General features: G+C 43.5%; 1 protein-coding gene across 1 annotated transcript in view; it reads left to right on the top strand.

The window, feature by feature from the left end:
• The window catches only part of DGKH (diacylglycerol kinase eta), a 247,107-nt gene that overhangs the window by 65,203 nt on the left and 163,478 nt on the right, over positions 1 to 18,426 (top strand). Inside the window, 1 exon segment of the mRNA XM_061629909.1 lies at positions 16,218 to 16,328. Coding sequence (XP_061485893.1) covers positions 16,218 to 16,328 — 111 coding nt within the window.

The following is an 18,426-nucleotide window of genomic DNA, read 5'->3' as shown; positions in this document are numbered from 1 at the left end:
CTGCCAGCTAAGGACTTTCCTCCCCTGCTAACGACCCAGGCATTTCCAGCCCCACCGGCACTGCTGTCTCAGTGCTAAGCTGACACCCATACAAAATAGTATTACTCAATTTCAATAGAGTTAATTTTCGTGATTCCCAATCTAACCGGAAACTACACATCACCCAATTCCTACAGTCAAGAGTTTCGAATCAGATAAAGGTATCAGACATCTCCAAAGTGGAATACCTTTATAGTAATTCCTTAAAGGCCAAGGTTTTGCTTACTTGCAGCAATTTGGATGTTGTAAGCCTTTTACATGCAAACAAGCAATCTCTGCTTTTGCATGGTATAATCATTCAAAGACAATTTCAAAACACTGCTTGCCCGATGCCTTTACTTACATCGTTAAATTGGATATACCCAACTAAAGTTGTCAACACTGCCGGTCTCGGGACAAAAAACTGCGATAAGGGTGCAACTGCCTCTATTCTACATCAAATAACAAAGATAAGTCCTCCTGGAGTAGTGTCGTCCATCTTGTGCCCTACAGTTAATGGTGAAGCGCCTCCATCTTCTAACATCTCCTCACTCAATGTCTTATCCTCTGGGAATCAAGTGGCCAGTCCTTACTCTGGCAACAAAGAAGACTTATATAGCTTCTTTATTGAAAAGGAGGAAAACATTTTTATAGATTTTATAGCTCTCCCTAAGTCTGCACAACAGGACATCGTAATCAGACTTCAGAAACTTTCTACTCTTCTCCAGTCCAGGATGAACAAAGCTGACCCTTCCTCATCTGCAACCCTCAAAACTCTATGAATAAACCGGGACTTTCACAAACTGACCACGACACGCTGCCTGCCATTCCACCGGCAGTCACAACTTTCTCCCCTCAACAACTAGACGCTGAGGCGTCCAGACCCTCCCCTGTCCCGCCACCCGCTCCATGCCAGGGGCTACGCCTGGACACCTACTCTATCCCATCCTGGACTGATGTAAGGTGTCTGGAGAGCACGGAACAGGGGTCCCCATCCAAATGTCTCCCTGTAATGTCCTCACCTCCCCTGAAGCGACCCTTCTCCAATGTCAGCAGGCCGGCACATACTTGTGAGGCAATAATCCATCTCAGGGAGGATGTCAATTCGTCCCCCCCTTTGGACGACCCTAATGTATCTCCCTCTCTTTGATTGGCCCCGCCCCGACCTCCTAATGCAAAAGTTCCTATTAATGTTGCCTCTTGGAATGTTACAGGTTGGTCATCTAAATTGGTGGATGGATCATTTAAGGATTTTTGTACCCATTTTCACATCCTCTGTATTCAGGAAACGTGGGTGACTTCATCTCCTTTCCCCTCGCTCCCGGGCTATGCTGTCTATACCCGGCCTGCAACCAAATCGGACAATGGTGGCAGGCCGCATGGCGGCCTTGTAACGCTGATATCGGTTGATCTCAACCCTGCTATCACTTTGCTGGATGAGGTGTCTTCTAGTAATATCCTAATTACATAAATTATCTGGCCCCTGAATTTAAAATTCTTTTTGATTAATGTTTATGCCCCCCCTTTAAATTCAAAGCATGTGTGTACTACAATTTGGTCAGACCTAGACCAGGCGCTGACCTCTTTATATCAGGCAAATTCAGACCCTTTAATTTTGTTGACTGGGGATTTTAATGCCAGACTGGGTTTAAACAATCTTGAAGTGGGAGGAAAAATTGGGCTGTCTTCGGAAGATCTGTCTTCCTTTCCCATCAGACACTCCAGGGACTCGACCATAAATTCAGCGGGCCTTTCTCTCTTTGCAGTTATTTTTAAATTCCAGTTACCCATATGCAATGGATTACCCAGTAGCCTGTCTTCAGACCTTTACACGTATATTGGCCCAAGAGGAAAGAGCGTCATCGACTTTATGATTGTTTCCTCTCCTCTTATACCCTATTTTGAGTCTTTTGCTGTTTCGGACAGACCTGAGAGTGACCATATGCCCATCTGCTCCCTATTTTCTATCCCAACGGATTTTTCCCCTAGTGTATCCTTGCCGCCCAAAAACCTTACTATCCAGGGCAGCAAAAGGATCCGTTGGAATGGAAAGACTCAAAATGACATAAACTCTTGTTTAAGCTCTCCCAGGTTATTAATGCTTAGAGACCATCTTCTAGCCGCTCCTGACCCTATGGAATTTTATAATTCTATAATTACGGCTATTAGGCCCTTGCTATCTCGTTCCTGTTCTTCTGCCCACTCATCATATGGCTGGTTTGATAATCAATGTGTCCTATATAAACGTAAGTTATTAAGAGCTATTAGGAATTTAAGGAAGATAGATTCCCAAGAAAATTTTAACATCTTTATACAACTCTGCAGATCATACAAAAATCTTCTTCGTTCCAAAAAAGCAAACTATATTCGCCATCTCTGGATGGAGCTTGGCCTAGCTTCGCTGGAAAATAATTCGGTTACATTTTGGGAGCTAGTATCAAAAGGCATAAATGGGAAATTCACCTCTTTGGACAACCAAATAACGTCGGCCCAGTGGTGTTCACACTTTTCTGACCTTTTTTGCTACTCTAAACCCTCGCCCTCAACAGACACTTATTTTGACACAGTAGCTCTTTTAATCCATTCTTGCCCAGAATGGAAAGCAGTTACAGTACAAGAGATCTTTATTTTGGTTAACTCCCTGTCCGGAAAAAAAGCCCCGGGTGAGGACATGCTTCCGTCCAAATTGTTTAAATCCAACCTTGATTGGTGGGCCCCAGTGCTCGCCAAAATGTTCACTTTTATTAACCATCATGGAAAAGTCCCACAGGGCTGGGGAGTCAGTATTGTGGTCCCTCTCCACAAAAGAGGCTCAAAGATGGATCCTAAAAACTTCAGGCCGATCAGTCTACTTGACGTGGTCGCCAAAATCTATGCCAAATACTTGCTAGGCAAACTGGAATTGTGGGCTCTTGAGAATTCGGTGATTGCAGAGGAACAGGCGGGTTTTGTCAAGGGAAAGTCCACCATTGACCAATGTTTTATACTGCTTCACCTTATTCAGAAATACTTGCTTCATAACAGACATGAATTATTTGTTACTTTTGTTGATTTTTCATCTGCATTCAACCTCATCGATAGAGATAGCTTATGGCACAAGTTATCTTCCACGAACATTGATAGACGATTGCTGTATTTAATACAAATGCTCCATTCAGACACCTCCCTGAGGGTCAGGCTAGGGGCCAATGGCCTTCTCTCTGAAACCATTCCAACAAATAGGGGGGTCCGTCAAGGTTGTCTGCTAGCTCTGTTTCTTTTTAATTTTTACATTAACAATATTGTCCAGGAATTGTCTGGTCCAGACTCCCCCCCCCCTCAATTCTTGATGTTAAGCTCTCGGTATTATTATATGCTGACGATCTGGCCCTGATTTCCATTATCCAGGCAGGGATGAGGAAACTGTTAAGAAGTTTGGGTAGGTTTTGTGACAAGGAGCATTTATCAGTCAACCACACTAAAACAAATGTGGTTGTGTTTGGAAAGAAAAGAAAAACCCACCTATGGAAACTTAATGATAAGCTCATCGAACAGCTCTGCAGTTTTAGATACCTTGGACTCTGCTTCAATGCTAACCTTGCATGGAAGTCACATCTTGATTTAACCAAACTGAAGGCTGCCCGATCCATCCAATTGCTCCTTCGCTTCTTTAAATTCAAAGGGGGGAGTTTGGTTCCTCCTGCAGTAGAAGTGTTCCGTAGGAAAATAATTCCTCAACTCCTTTATGGTGCTGAAATCTGGGGGCACGTTAATGTCTCCCCATTAGAGAAAGAACAGAACCTTTTCATCAGATCTATCTTGGCTACTCCACAAGGCACCCCAATATCTTACCTGAGGCTTGAGACAGGACTTCATTCTTTAGAATTCTCCGTCCATGCGGCTTTGGCCGTTTATTGGCTCAGGTTCGCATGTATGAAAGATTCACGTCTCCCTAAGAAATGCCTCCTAGAGCAGCTTCACAATCCGTCTCAAAACAGTTGGTTCAACCGATCTAAATTCATTTTATCTGTGTATGGGATTGATATTGAAATTTTACCCTCATACCTCTCCATGCGTGCAAAACAGTTACTCAAAGAAAGGATCTATCTGTATGCCAAAAGATGGGATCTCCATGCCTCCAACCAATCGTCTTTCTCTATGTGGTACCCACTATTTAAAACCTCTTTTAGCATGGAGCAATATTTTATTTTTCTAACTACCCCACATTTGAGAAAAGCTTTTACAGCGCTGCGCTTTCAATCTATGCATACGGCACTGCTGGATGGGAGGTACGCTAAGGTCCCAATTCATCTAAGACATTGCATTTGCAAATCCGGTGAAACTGAGGATATAGTTCACTATTTAATAAGATGCCCTTTATATAATGCCCCAAGGCTCAAATTCCTCTCTTCCATCCTTCTCTCCTTATCAGACAGATCTCCCTTGGAACAAATGTGTGTACTTCTTACAGGTAATGACACTTTTTTAACTACCCAAGTGGCAAATTTTGCTTTAGCTGCCAGGAAAATCAGAGCCAGATACCTTAAACAATTGCAGGCTGTACTGGAGGCCCCTCGGCCCTTTTTATAGTTTTAAACTTTTATACTTAAGTTCCAAGTACTGGTGACAATATATTTTTAGATAGGACCACAAATTTTAATTGATCATGATACGTTTATTGTTGTTATGTATACCTTGGCAAAGCTAGTTTTACAGTATGTATTTTTATTTATTATTTCATTGTGATGGCCAATGGCTATGAGCAATAAAGACATATTCATTCATTCATTCATTCAGTCTGGTTTCAGGCCTGGTTACGGGACAAAGACAGCTTTGGTCGCCTTGGTGGATGACCTTCGCAGAGAGCTGGACAGGGGGAGTGTGTCCCTGTTAGTTCTACTGGACCTCTCAGCGGCTTTCGATACCATCGACCATGGTATCCTTCTGGACCGCCTTGCTGGGATGGGACTTGGGGGCACCGTGTTATGATGGCTCCATTACTTTCTGGAGGGACGAACTCAGAAGGTGGTGCTGGGGGACTCCTGTTCAACTCCTTGGTCGTTGACCTATGGGGTCCCTCAGGGTTCAGTTTTGTCCCCCATGTTATTTAACATCTATATGAAACTGCTGGGAGAGGTTGTCCGGGGGTTTGGGGTTCGGTGCCATCAGTATGCGGATGACACCCAACTCTATTTCTCCTTTCCACCTAAAGCCAAGGAAGCTGTCCTGGTCCTGAACCAGTGCCTGGCATCAGTGATGGACTGGATGAGGGTGAACAAATTGAAACTAAATCCAGACAAGACAGAGGTGCTCCTGGTCAGTCGAAGGGCAGATCAAGGAATAGGGATTCAGCCTGTGCTTGATGGGGTTACACTCCCCCTGAAGACACAGGTTTGCAGTTTGGGTGTGCTCCTGGACTCTGCTCTGAACTTGGAGGCCCAGGTCTTGGCCGTGGCCAGGAGTGCCTTTGCCCATTTAAGACTAGTGCGCCACCTGCGCCCATTCCTGGAGATGCCTGATTTGACTATGGTGATGCATGCCTTAGTTACATCCCGTTTAGACTACTGTAACGCGCTGTACGTGGGGCTGCCTTTGAAGACTGTTCGGAAACTTAAACTGGTACAAAGAGCTGCAGCCAGAGTATTAACAGGGGCTGGTTACAGGGACCATACAACTCCCTTGTTGCAACAGCTCCACTGGCTGCCAGTTTGTTTCTGGTCACAATTCAAAGTTCTGGTTTTGACCTTTAAAGCCCTATACGGCCCAGGTCCAGGCTATCTGTCAGACCGTATCTCCCTATACGAGCCTGTCCGGGCCCTGAGATCTTCAGGAGAGGCCCTTCTCTCAGTCCCAACACCCTCGCAAGTGCGATTGGTCGGGACGTGAGATAGGGCCTTCTCGGTGGCTGCTCCTAGGTTCTGGAACTCCCTTCCTAGGGAGGCATGAATGGCCCCCTCCTTGCCATCCTTCCGTCGGCAAGTAAAGACTTTTTTATTCCGACAGGCTTTTGGGATAGAAGGAGTTTAGGATTGGGCTTTACAAGGCTTGTTTTATTGTTTTATATTATTATTTGTATTATTTTAGATTGTTTTCAGATTTTTAAGTGCCTTTTACGGTTTTAAGGTTGTGCATAGTTTAATTGTATTTTAATTGTATGTTTTTCTATGTTTTTAACTACATGTAGTTTGATTTGTAAGCCACCCCGAGTTCCAGTTTGGAAAAAGGGCGGGGTAAAAATAAAGTTTCAATTTCAATTTCAATCATTGGGGGACATGACTAAGAAAAGGAAGGAAAAAAGAAAGCATCTTACAAAGTCACACCAGGCTAAATGCAGGCGCACCAAGTTTCCATCCCCCTCAAGTTCAATCATCTCCTCCCCCTCTCCCTCCTCAACTGACTCCTCTGCCACATCTTCTTCACCCTCCCCTCAGTTGTTCCCCATTCATAGGAGGGGCAAGAGTAAGGGGCATAAGCACAAGGGCAGGGGAGATGGCTCTTCGCAGGTGGCTATAAAGGCACCCCCTCTAGGGAGAAAGCACAAGCACAGCAAGAGGGTGGCAGCAGTTTTGGGTCTGCTCTCAGATACAGAGGGCTCACTCTGTCTGGAGGAGAGAGAGGAGGGAGAGTTAACCGAGGAAGAGCTGGAGGCTCCACCCCACTAAAGGGAGGCTGTTCCAGTCTGAGTTCTTCCCAGCTCTGGTGGCCAAGGCTAGGAGCATATTGGAACTCCCTGAAGAGCAGATTACAACCACGGAAGGCAAGGCTTCCCACTCTAAGGGAGCTAGATCGGCCTTCCCAGAGGGCTAGCGAAAGGCAGCTATGATTCCCTTTCCCGACTCATTTAGGGAGTTATGGAAAGAGGAGTGGGCTACCCCCAATAAACACAAACCTTCACACAAACTGGTCAATAAGCATTACCTTTTCCCTCAATGGGTGATGGACCAGCTTAGGATGCCAGCAGTGGATTCCCCAGTGGTGGCTTTGTCATCTTCGGCAACTATCTCATCAGAAGGGGAAGGGGGTCCTAGGAACTCCTAGGACAAATGTGTAGAGGCAGCCCTGTGTAGAGATTTTGAGGTGGAAGCAGCTGAATTCAGGGCCTCCACCATGACTTCTGTGATGGCTTGGGCCAGCATGTTGTGGGCACAGGAGATGGCTGGCAGAGAGGATGTTCCAAGGTGCTGACGGATGGTCTAGCCAAAATGGCCATAGCAGCAGCATTTCATGCCTCAAGGGATACCATTCAACTAGATGCCAGAGCAATGGCAGCCAGCACAGTGGCGCGACGCAGTGTATGGCTACGGAGCTGGGGCAATGACCCTGGGTCTCAAAGCCATCTGGCAAACTATTCCTTTGGGGTAACAAAGCTGTTTGGGGAGCCACTTGATAAGGTGCTGGTGGAGATGCAGGACAAACAAAAGGTGCTCCCAAGTCAAGGAAGGATGACCTCAAACAGTGCCAGAGACAGTCCTTTTGTGTACCAAGGCAATATCAGCGGCAAGCATCCTCTGCCAACTAAAGGCCACATTGGGGCAGAACTGACAGGTTGGGGGGGATCAGCTTCTTTGCGAAACCAGTTCTCCACATCCTTTTCTTCCAATTTCAGAAGGGATCTGAGAAGAGCCAGTTGGCCTGATGCCAGGACCCATCCTCCTTGGGGAGTGATAGGGGGCAGACTCAAATGCTTTGCAGACAGGTGGATGCAGACCACAACAGGCAAAACAGTTTCTTTAGGATACTCCTTGGAGTTTTCTAGGCAACCAAGGGAAAAATTTATAGCAACACCGCTATCCAAGAAACGAGACAAACACGGAATGTTTTGCAAAGCTATAAGTCACCTCATGTCCATCCGAGCAGTGGAACCAGTCCCGGCGCAGGATCGGAAGAGGGGAGTGTACTCCATCTTTTTTCTCAGGGAAGAAAAATGGAAAGGCCTGGGCCATACTCAATCTCAAATGGCTCAACAGGAGGATGGCCTACAAGAAATTCAAGATGGAGACTCTCAAATCAATTGTGCACGCCATAGATTAAGACAACTGGATGGCTTCGATAGACTTCTCAGAGGCTTATCTCCACGTCCCGATACACAAGAAACATAGGAGGTTTCTGCAGTTTTGCTACGGATGTCGGCATTACCAGTACAGAGCACTCCTATTTTGACTTACTTCCACTCCCAGGGTCTTCAGAAAGGTTCTAGTGGCCTTGGTGGCTCACCTCAGGACCCTGGGGGTGAGGGTACATCTTTACCTCAGTGACATCTTGGTGAAGGCTCCTTCAAGAGAACAATGCTACACAGACATTTAAGCCACTTTGTCTTGCCTTCAGGACCATGGGTTCATAGTGAACTTCAAGAAAAGTGCTATTCAACCTACACAGGACATCAAGCATCTGGGGGTATGGATAGATTCATTACATTTCCAAATGCAACTTACGGACAAGCGAATAGACAAGATTCACACCCTAGTGAATAGTCCCAGGCTATGGTCTGAAGGCACATGAGGACAGCAGTCTGCTGAAGCTAAGCAGGGTCAGGTCTGGTCAGTGCTTGGATGAGAGACTGCCTGGAAACCATATGTAAGCTGCCTTGGGTTTCTATCATGAAAAGAAAGGCGGGGTATTAAATAAATAAATAATAAATAAATAGCGGGGAAGGTGGCGTCATCGGAAACTGGGGATCTGATGGAATTGGCAAAATTGCAGGGCATGTTGGTGTCATGGCAGGATTTGGTGGACTAGGCATATTTCCACACACGTCCTCTCCTCTAGTTACTGATTCCCTTTCAAGAACAAATTGCACAGCTACACACTCAGTATGTCTTGATTCCACAGACTCTTTGCAGAAGGCTGAGATGGTGGCTGACTCTGCAGCAGTTGCAGGAGGGAGTAAGCCTAGAGACTCCGGTCAGACAGGTGATTACTACCGACGCCAGTTTGTTAGGTTGGGGGTACATCTGGACTCACAAGTGACACAAGGGGTGTGGTCTACCAAGGAAGTACAGCACAGCATCAATTGGCTGGAACTGAGAGGAGTTCGGTTGGCAATGCTGGCATTCGTTCCCCTCATTGAGAGAAGCCATGTGTTGGTGAGGACTGACAATGTGTCTGCCAAGGCTTATTTGAATCATCAAGGGGGCATGAGATCAAGAGCCCTGATGCAGGAGGCTCACCAGCTGTTCAGTTGGGCAGAGAGACACCTACAGTCCCCATGAGCTGAGCATGTGGCAGGGACATTGAATGGCACAGTGGATTTGCACAGCAGGACAGCAATGTTGGATGCAGAGTGGCAGTTACATCCTCAGGTTTTCCAGCAAGTGACCTATCACTTTGGGAGTCTGATCCTGAACCCTTTTGCAACGCAATGCAACACTCAGTTACCCAATTTATTTTCCCAGCACCAGTCAGAGGGGGCATTGGCAATGGCAGAGTGATGACAGAGTGGCCTCAGGGACTTCTCTGCGCTTTCCCCCTCTTCAGCCTCATTCCTCAGACAATTCAACGGATATGTCACATGCGGGTGGAGGTAATACTCATTGCACCATATTGGCCGAGGAGGTTGTGGTTTCCTGCTTTGATTCATCTGTACAGAGAGAGACCCTGGTGCCTTCCATCTCAGGGGGACATCTTGATTCAGGGGCCAATAGCTCATCCTTGTCCAGACTTCTTCTGTCTGACAGCGTGGTGGTTGAGTGGCTCTGGTTGAGGGAGTTGGGGTTCTCGAGGGAGGTTTTAGATACACTTATGGCTTCCCGCAAAGCCTCCACGAATAAAACATACAGTTCTACTTGGAAAGTATTCCTGAGTTGGTGCTGCGCTAGGGGGAGAGATCCTTCTTCCAGAAAACTGGTCAACATTCTGGGGTTCCTCCAGCTGGGATTAGAAAAGGGTTTGAGTACGAGCATTATTACAAGACAAGCAGCCGTGTTAGGCAGCATTCTGGGGTGTAGAGGAGATTTTTCTTTATCTTCTCACCCTGTTTTCTGATGTTTTCTCAAAGGGGTTGGAATCCTCCAGTGGTTCACCAATTTCCCATATGGAACTTCAACTGGGTATTTTATGCACTCATGCCCCCCCCTTTGAGCATGTAGCTATCTGTGATCTTAAGTTTCTGACTCTCAAGACCATAATCTTAGTGGCCAGCACTTCAGCATATAGAGTGTCCAAGCTTGGGGCATTGTCAGCTATGCATCTTTCACCAGAACAAAGTGGTCCTTCTCCTGGACCTATCATTTATATCTAAAATTAATTCCCTGTTCCATAGGTCGCAGGAGGTGGTATTGCCATCTTTCTGTCCGAACCCGGTCATCCAAGGAAAAGATGTGGCATACCTTGGATGTCTGCAGTGCTCTTAGGTTTTATTTGGACAGGACCTGCATTCCGTAAGACAGAAGCTATGTTTGTTTCCTTGGGGGTAAAGGCCCTTGGACGTAAGGTCTCATCCTCCTCCATTTCACTCTGGTTTAAGGAGGCAGTAGTCTTGGCTTACTAAGCTCTTGGGAAAACTCCTCCCAGAGGCCTCACAGCTCATTTCCTGAGAGGGGCTTCTACGTCAGCAGCCTTCAAGGGTAGTTTTCCTGTTTTAGATATATGCAGGGCAGCCACATGGGCTTTGCTACATACATTCTCTAAACATTATAAGATTGACTCCTGGGCATCTGCAGATGCAGCATTTGGTCAGAAGATCTTGAAAAGAGTACTTCACACATGACCATCTGTCCAGACTCCTGCCTTGGGACAAGCAGCTCTTGTTATATCCCAAGAGTCAGGACTGCCCTCCATGAACCTCTGGGGAAAACATGAAATTCTTACCATGAATTTCTATTCTTGGGGGTTCCTGGAGGGCAGGACCCCCACCTCTTAGTTCCAGACAGCAGGTCATGCACAATTAGAGGCTTCTACCAGCGTCCCACGTGTGGGGAGGTAGCTAAGGTTCCCAGGGATTTCCTGGCATATTTCTTAACTGTACCACTAACAAATGTTCTCAGTTTCATTAGTTAGTTCGTTTGCATGTTCCCTGTTAAAGTCTGTTTTAATAAGTTCCAGTAGGGCCTATGGAAGCAGCGAGCCAATCAAGCTGGAGCTCGGCTATGACACAGTATCCTGGATGGGGTTGAGGGGTCGTCCTTGCTCTGACATCCGGTCTGGAGAGCGGGGATGGCCCCTTCCCCGTGGGTGAGGCATATAGAAGTGGACCCTGCCTACACAGCAGAGGGAGGATCCATCCCAAGAGTCAGGACTGCCCTCCAGGAACGGTAAGAATTTCATGTTTTCCTCACTAGACGATGAGGAGTTACCAAATGCCCTGGCACTTGAAGGTGCAAGTAGAAGCAAAGATCTCTACACCACATGGCACAGACAACTGTGCATTCATTTTGTGTGTGCGTGCGTGCTGGAAGAGTGGGGTTGAAGGGAGAAGAAATTGCAAACTAGTATAAGTGAATTTGTATTAGTATTTCTAATTAACAGCACAATCCTATACTTCAGAATAGTATGTAAACCCAGATGAGTTCTGTGGGCTTTCCCGAGGTAAATAACCCTTTATGCATCTGATGAAGTGGACTGTAGCCCATGAAACCTTATGCCAAAATAAATTTGTTAGTCTTTAAGGCATCTCAAGGCTCTGTCATTTCAGCCTTAATTAGCTTAGTGGTATGGATTAAACAAAAATTGTTTGTTTAGATACTGAAAGAAATAACTTTGTAATAATTGTAAACTCAAGGGTGGATTGTTAAATCTTATGCCAATGGCAAATAGGAATATTGGCCATATGTTTTGGGTAGGGGCATTTTGGCTTTTCTGAAATGGGTGATGGCACTTTTTGCATTGCACACAATTTTGAAACTCACCCTATTTGAGAGTTACAACATATTTAATGTGATTAGGATTGGCATGATGGTCAGTATGTTTTGATGGAACAGTAAAAGCTACAGTCAGGAATCACACCACATTTTCCAACATTTTAATGATCAAAGACTAGGTTTTAGCATTCTAAAAGGCTTTTGAAGATAAGAGCTTTCTGTTATGTTTAGTTGCCTTTTCTTCTTGTGAACCTCACAAATTCAAGTATTCCTCAAGTTCATGAGCTTTGAAATAAAAATGAATCTATGCATGGGAAGTATATGGCTTATACAACCAATCGTGAAAATAAGCTTGTCGCTTTTGTTAGTGTGCAGCCTGTGCCACAGAATAACCCATCACATTGCAATGATCAGTATAATGTTATGATGATCAGTGTTAACATATTGGAGCCACTTGAGCACTTTTAATTAATATAGCGATACTGCCACCTTGTGGTAAGCAGCTAGAATCCAGTCTCTCTTGAAAACTGTTCTGTTTGTGTTCAAAAGGGATAGTGTGCACAGAAAGGATTGTGTTCTCACACACACTCACACACACACACGTCTGTCTATGTATTTCAGGATTTTGCTATACACTTGTATTGCCTTTTAGCTCAACTCCCTAGTCCCCATGCATACTGAAGCCTGTAACTAAGCGTAAGCACATACAACTGAAACAACCGCATTCTTTCCATATCTCTCCTTGCTCTGTGATTTCCCCTGTGCCAAATCTTAGACTGTAAACTCCTTTATTAATTATTATTATGTTGTTGTTGTTGTTGTTGTTGTTAATAATAATTAACATTTAAAGTGGGATGAACACATTTTTTAAAGTTGGAGTTTGTGAAATTACCCAGACAGTTTCTGTATTTGATATCAGTGCACAAATTTAATATTCTGAAGATCTGAGACATCAGATATGCCATAGTTAGGTGGACAGATTGGGAACTTATCAAATGTATCCTCTTGCAATACTTAACTATGAAGTACTATGATCAATTTTAAAAAAACAATAGTTTACTAGAGGCTGTGCTGTTGGACAGTTGGCTTGTGTATAGTTGCTTAATCCAAAGACCACCACAAGCCACCCAAAAGTGATTTGCAGTTGTGTGATCAAGTGTTAATCTGAATAGTCAATGCCTTACTTGCTGAAGATGAATCAAAGCCCTCCCCAGGCGCCTGTAGCTAGTGGGTATAGGGCCATTTGATTCAGAGAGGAGTTTGGGTTGGCCCATCCCACCACACTCTATGTGTATGTATTTGATGTATAGGCATGGGGTCTCTGTTGTAAGTTGGAACCTTCTTCTGATATGCCTTGTTCTCCACCTATCTATTTGTTGCCTTGAATAGGAGGACTGAATTCACTGATAGGATAAAGACAGGTGGGGAATTGTCACAGAATGTTAGAATGTACTCCTGACCCCTAGCCAGCTTGTTAGTGCTATTTGAGGTCTTGCTATTGCTGCTTGTGGTTCACTGAGCTGGGGAAGGTTTCAGAAGGGGGAGAAGAAAAAGCATGTGTTTGTTTTTCTCCCACACTCATGGAACCTTCCCCAGCTATGTTATATAGCTCTACAGAGCTCAAGTTTGTGGCTACCTTTCAATCCTGAACTTTAGCACTTTATTGGTGTGCATCGTGGAAGGGGAGGCAGGTGGAAACTGGAAAGTGGGACAGGAAAAGAATACTTTGTTTGCCTTCCTTGGAACCTCCCCACATTCTATATAGTAGTTTTATCTGTTCAGTTATGCTTTCATCTTTGATGTACTCTGTATATAAATTTCAGTGGCTGGAAGCTGATACAAATAAATCTTAGTATACCTCTCTGTCTAGCGTGAGGAGAATTTCTAAGTACATGGCACACATCCTCCTGACCCTCATCCCTGCTATAAGCTGTTAAGAGATCCAGCAGGCCAATTCCCTCCTTCTACCCCCTTGTTTTTCTTTTCCCTGTTCCAACTGCTGCTCAATTGCTCTCAACATTTCATGGTCACTGGACACTACTGTTGCATTTTTTAAATTTTATTTTTTATTTTTATTTGCAAACTAATATACTTCTGCATACCCCTGGAATTTCCTGACTATGCAGAAACCATTACCTTCTCTCTGTGTGATTCCATTTTCCTACCAAACTGATAGGCAAAGAGCCACTAGGGATGGAAAGATCTCTGTGTTTTGGTTCTCTCAGTTTCTCATTTTTCCAGTGTTAAATTCAGTTCTCTACATTTCTGCAGCAATCTGGATTTTTTTTTAAAAAAATTCTCATGAAAAATTTCCACCATTTTAATGCGGATTTCTCCAAATAAGCACAATTTTGTAGGCAGTTTTGACAAAAGTATATATTTTTGCAAGCTATTCCTCATAATTTCATGCCTTTTTGCATGTTATTTTCACTTATGTATTCATTTTTATGCACACTTTTGCCTAATATACTTATTTTTGTAAATGTTGTTTAGTTGGCAAACTGCATCCCAAAATTCTAATAAATGTGAATTTTGAAGGATGTCTGTGTTTCGGTTCTCATATTGTTTTGGAAATTGTGAATTTGATAAATTCCACTTGAAATGCGAACTGAATCAAAATTCTCACCCAACCCTAGGAGCCACTAACTTCAGTGTTACAAGAAACAAGTGGGGCCCTGCAAAATGTCTCAGGGTGTCCCAAGCTCCTAATAGGGATGCTCTTTTCAGAGCACCAGTCAACCTACAACAGGAGTCTTGTAGTACCGTCCAGGGCTTTCAAGGAGGGGATATATTTAGGAGAGTGGTCAAAGAAAATGATGCCCTTTCTTCGTAGTTGTTATTTTTAACCTAATGGCATGGATCTTCCCAATCATCCAGCATAGTATTCATTTGATTTTGACATCCCACTCTTCAGCTCTTTAAGAGGATTCTCAGAGAGTCTTATGAACAATGCTAAAACCTATCAACAATTAAAACAATAAACAGAAACAATAAAACACACAGCAAAGAGTATACCAATATAAAAAAATTAAACAGATCTGAAAGGCTCAAGCAGGCCAATCCCCATCCATTTTCTTTGTTTCATTTACTAACTAATATTAGTTTGTGAGTTACATCTCCTCCAAACCACTAAACAATATGACTTTTGTCTAGTATACCATTCAGAATGTATGCCTGGCTTTGCTAAAGTAGAGACTGCCATATTTCTCTTTACTTCTGTTCTCTGCCTACCACAGGAACTTCTTGTGTATTTCATTTAAAGATTGGAACAGATCTGGGTTACAACAAGGCAGACTTTAATTTCTCAACAGGTGGGGAGTAGCTGCTTCTTCTTTATTCCGGAATCCTAGGTGTGTAACCTGGTGTCATTCTGAAGCACCTGGGAGGGCCTGTCTTCAGCCCTGGTCTCCATCTGAGCCTACAAACTGACCTCATGGCTACAACATCAGCCTAATTGTAGACATTTTTGTTTGTTTGTTTGTTTTGCTTTTTCCTCTCCTCATTCTTTGCGTTATATCTTGCCTGATGAAGAATTCTGGAAAATTAAAAAGCTTGTCACACTTACGTGACAGTTTGGTTGGTCTCAGTAAAGATATTGCCCAACTATGGATTTGGGAGGGTTTTTTTTTAAAATAAGCCACCACAGATGCCTTTGTTTTTAAATATATTTTGGTGTACCTGGAAAGTCCCAGATGCCACTATCCTTTTTGGGGGGGGGGGAGGGGGATGATCTTGTCTTGGTTCCAAAACTGATAGTAGAGGGAATTTTTATAATATATTATTTTTGTTTTTCCTGATGACTCAGTTTCCTACTTAGATCACAATAAGTGCCCCCCTCTTCTATATGAGATGATCTTCTCTCCATGTTCTCTTGTGCATCTGATCTGCACAAGAAGGGCTATATTTTAGTGGCATGAGCTCAGGATAATTTGGTGCTTTTTTCATTCATAAGGTTGGATTGGTAGGAGTTCTGGCCTTTGCTTCTGTGTTGCCTTTCTGACCTGTGACCAAAGTTACAGGGTGATATCTAAGTCATTCTTCAAGTAGATCCACTGAAATCAATGGATCTACTCTGAATATGGCTAACATGAAAAAGTATAACTTTTAAAATTAAATATGTTTATACTGGCCTACATATCAGATTTCTGGGTATTTACTATAAAACTAATTCATAAACAAGAAAACAGAGGATGAAACTTTTAAAACAGACTAAAACATGCTGAATTAAACAGATTTAAAATTTCTAGATTGCTGTAGAGCTGTAATTAAATGCATAAATTTTTTGAGTCTTAACACTGGAGAGCTTTATCTTCAGAGATCAGAATCTGGCTCTCAGTTTTCTATAAAGAAAATATTATGCAATGTATGTAACAATTATGGCACGTGAAATTTTGCATTATAATATATATTTCTTTTTTCCTCAAGACTAGTATAAAGGAAGGATTACTTCTGAAGCAAACCAGCTCTTTTCAGAGGTGGAAAAAACGTTACTTTAAACTTCGAGGCCGCACTCTTTACTATGCCAAGGATTCAAAGGTAAAGATTTATTCTGTTAGCAATTAACAAATTGTTTCTATAATACTAATTGGGTTTGGAATTTTTTTTAGCTCATTATGAAAACATTTTGATAAGCAGTTTTTTTTCTTTTATAAAAATGGTATTGCTTGTATAGCTTTCTTGTTTTTTTTAAATTTATTTAAACTTTATTAAGTTTAAAAAGTATTTATAACAAAAACAGCCTACAAGGAGGTATGGAAACACTTCAGCTTGATAAATACAATACACAAAAACCAATTCTATGGGAAAATTCTGTTCTCAGTAAGGTGAGGCAATGCCTAAGGGGAGTACAAAACAAATATATTTCATTGATTCTTCCACATAAAACCATACTTCACTGAGAAGTAACAAGACATCATATGGAGTAGCATAGTGGCAAATTCAGAAGTGCAGGGTCCCTTCATGTTAGTCACAGCCACACACCCTTTTTTGCTGTGGGATTGGCAATGACATCCTTGTGAAACCTTCCCCCAAGGAGCCAATAAGTATGAAAGGGGAGAGTGTTAGCTACTGAGAAGAGTCTTTTCTGTGGCTGACTGACCTCCTTTCACTCTGATTGGCTCCAATCCAGAGCTTGCAAAAGTTACTTTTTTGAACTATAACTCCCATCAGCGCTGGCTGGGACTGATGGGAGTTGTAGTTCAAAAAAGTAACTTTTCCAAGCTCTGCTCCAATCAGCACGAAGGACAAGGAAGAAGACTCTTTTCAGCAGCTAACACACTCCCCTTTCATGCTAATTGGCTTGTAGGATGCTGGAGACGTAGGGACCCTGCTGGGACCTGCTCCTAAAAATGTAAGGTGTCTAAGACCCCCCTGAGACCCCAGACCACTATACCACTGATCATATGCCTATCTATATAGGATATGAAGGGCCACCAAATTGTAGCAAAATTGTCAGGTGCTGCTCTTCCCCCCCCAATTAATGAGTTTACTTTTCCATTGTAAGGGTATGCAGAGCTTTTTATACCGCACATCCATTGTGTAAAATGAAGCATCTTTCCATCCCTGAGCTGGGCTGCTACCATTAAATAGTAATTTAATGGTCTGAATATAATATCAGCATTTTCATCACAAAACATATATAATAAACATAATTTTGGGTCTTGTACCAATCTTCTTCCAATCATAGAGCTAATTTCTCTAAGCACTTTGTCCCAAAATACCAATACCCATCCACATTCCCAAAACTTATGCCAGTAAGTTCCTTTATCTGGGCATCCATGCCAATAATGTGGGGTCAATCTGCTCCCCCAGGTTCACCTCCCACACTGCCTTTAAGCCTTTTTTGTATTTATCTAAGACACGTAGAAAAACAAATTAATAGCATGTTTGATTTCTCGTTTTTGTGATGAAAATGTGAGATCAGAGATGGAGAACCTCTGGTGCGCAGAGGCCCACTAATCAGGCCCACTAGGCCTCTTCATTTGGCCCATTAGGACATTTTGGCCAAGCCACACTCACCTGCCCCATACCTGATATCATTAAAAAAGGGATTTGCAGGCAACGCCAATCAGCTGAAAGCCTGCAAAGCCTTTTGTAAGGCACTTTGAAGACCCAACTGTCACCTGATTGTCCGGGCTTCAAAGCACAGCTCAGGGCTCTCTGCAAGCACCAACAATCAACAGAGTAGGGAACTTTCCATTGGGAACTCCCTACAGCAGGCAAGGAGGGTGGAGCTTTTTCTAAAACGAGCATTTCCCCCCTGAAGAGGAAGCAGTATAGATTCAAAGTGCTTCCGCCAGCACTTTTGAATCCCAGCTGTTTTCTCTGGGGAAAACAAATTGCTCCATTTAAAAACTGAGCATTTTTTCTCTCCAGAGGGGAGAACACTCTTTAGTAATATTTTTCTCTCTGCAGAGACTTCAAACGGGCTCTCTGTAAGCGATTTCACCTTGTTGAAGATGTGCTTCCAGGTCCAGTCAGCTGATTTGTGCTGAAAAAAAATCTTCAAAGGAGGCTGCTATCACTGTTGTTCAGTGACCTCCTTTGAACTTTGAGAGGTGTCAGTTGCCAGGCATCTCTATGATGTTTGGTGATTGACAAGTGGGTGGTTTGGGGGGGGATTGAAAGGTAGGTT

Source organism: Rhineura floridana, chromosome 5, assembly GCF_030035675.1.
Source record: "Rhineura floridana isolate rRhiFlo1 chromosome 5, rRhiFlo1.hap2, whole genome shotgun sequence".
In the NCBI taxonomy this organism is placed as follows: domain Eukaryota; kingdom Metazoa; phylum Chordata; class Lepidosauria; order Squamata; family Rhineuridae; genus Rhineura; species Rhineura floridana.
Note: the sequence above shows the minus strand (reverse complement) of the source record. Positions and strands in the feature narration are given on the sequence as shown.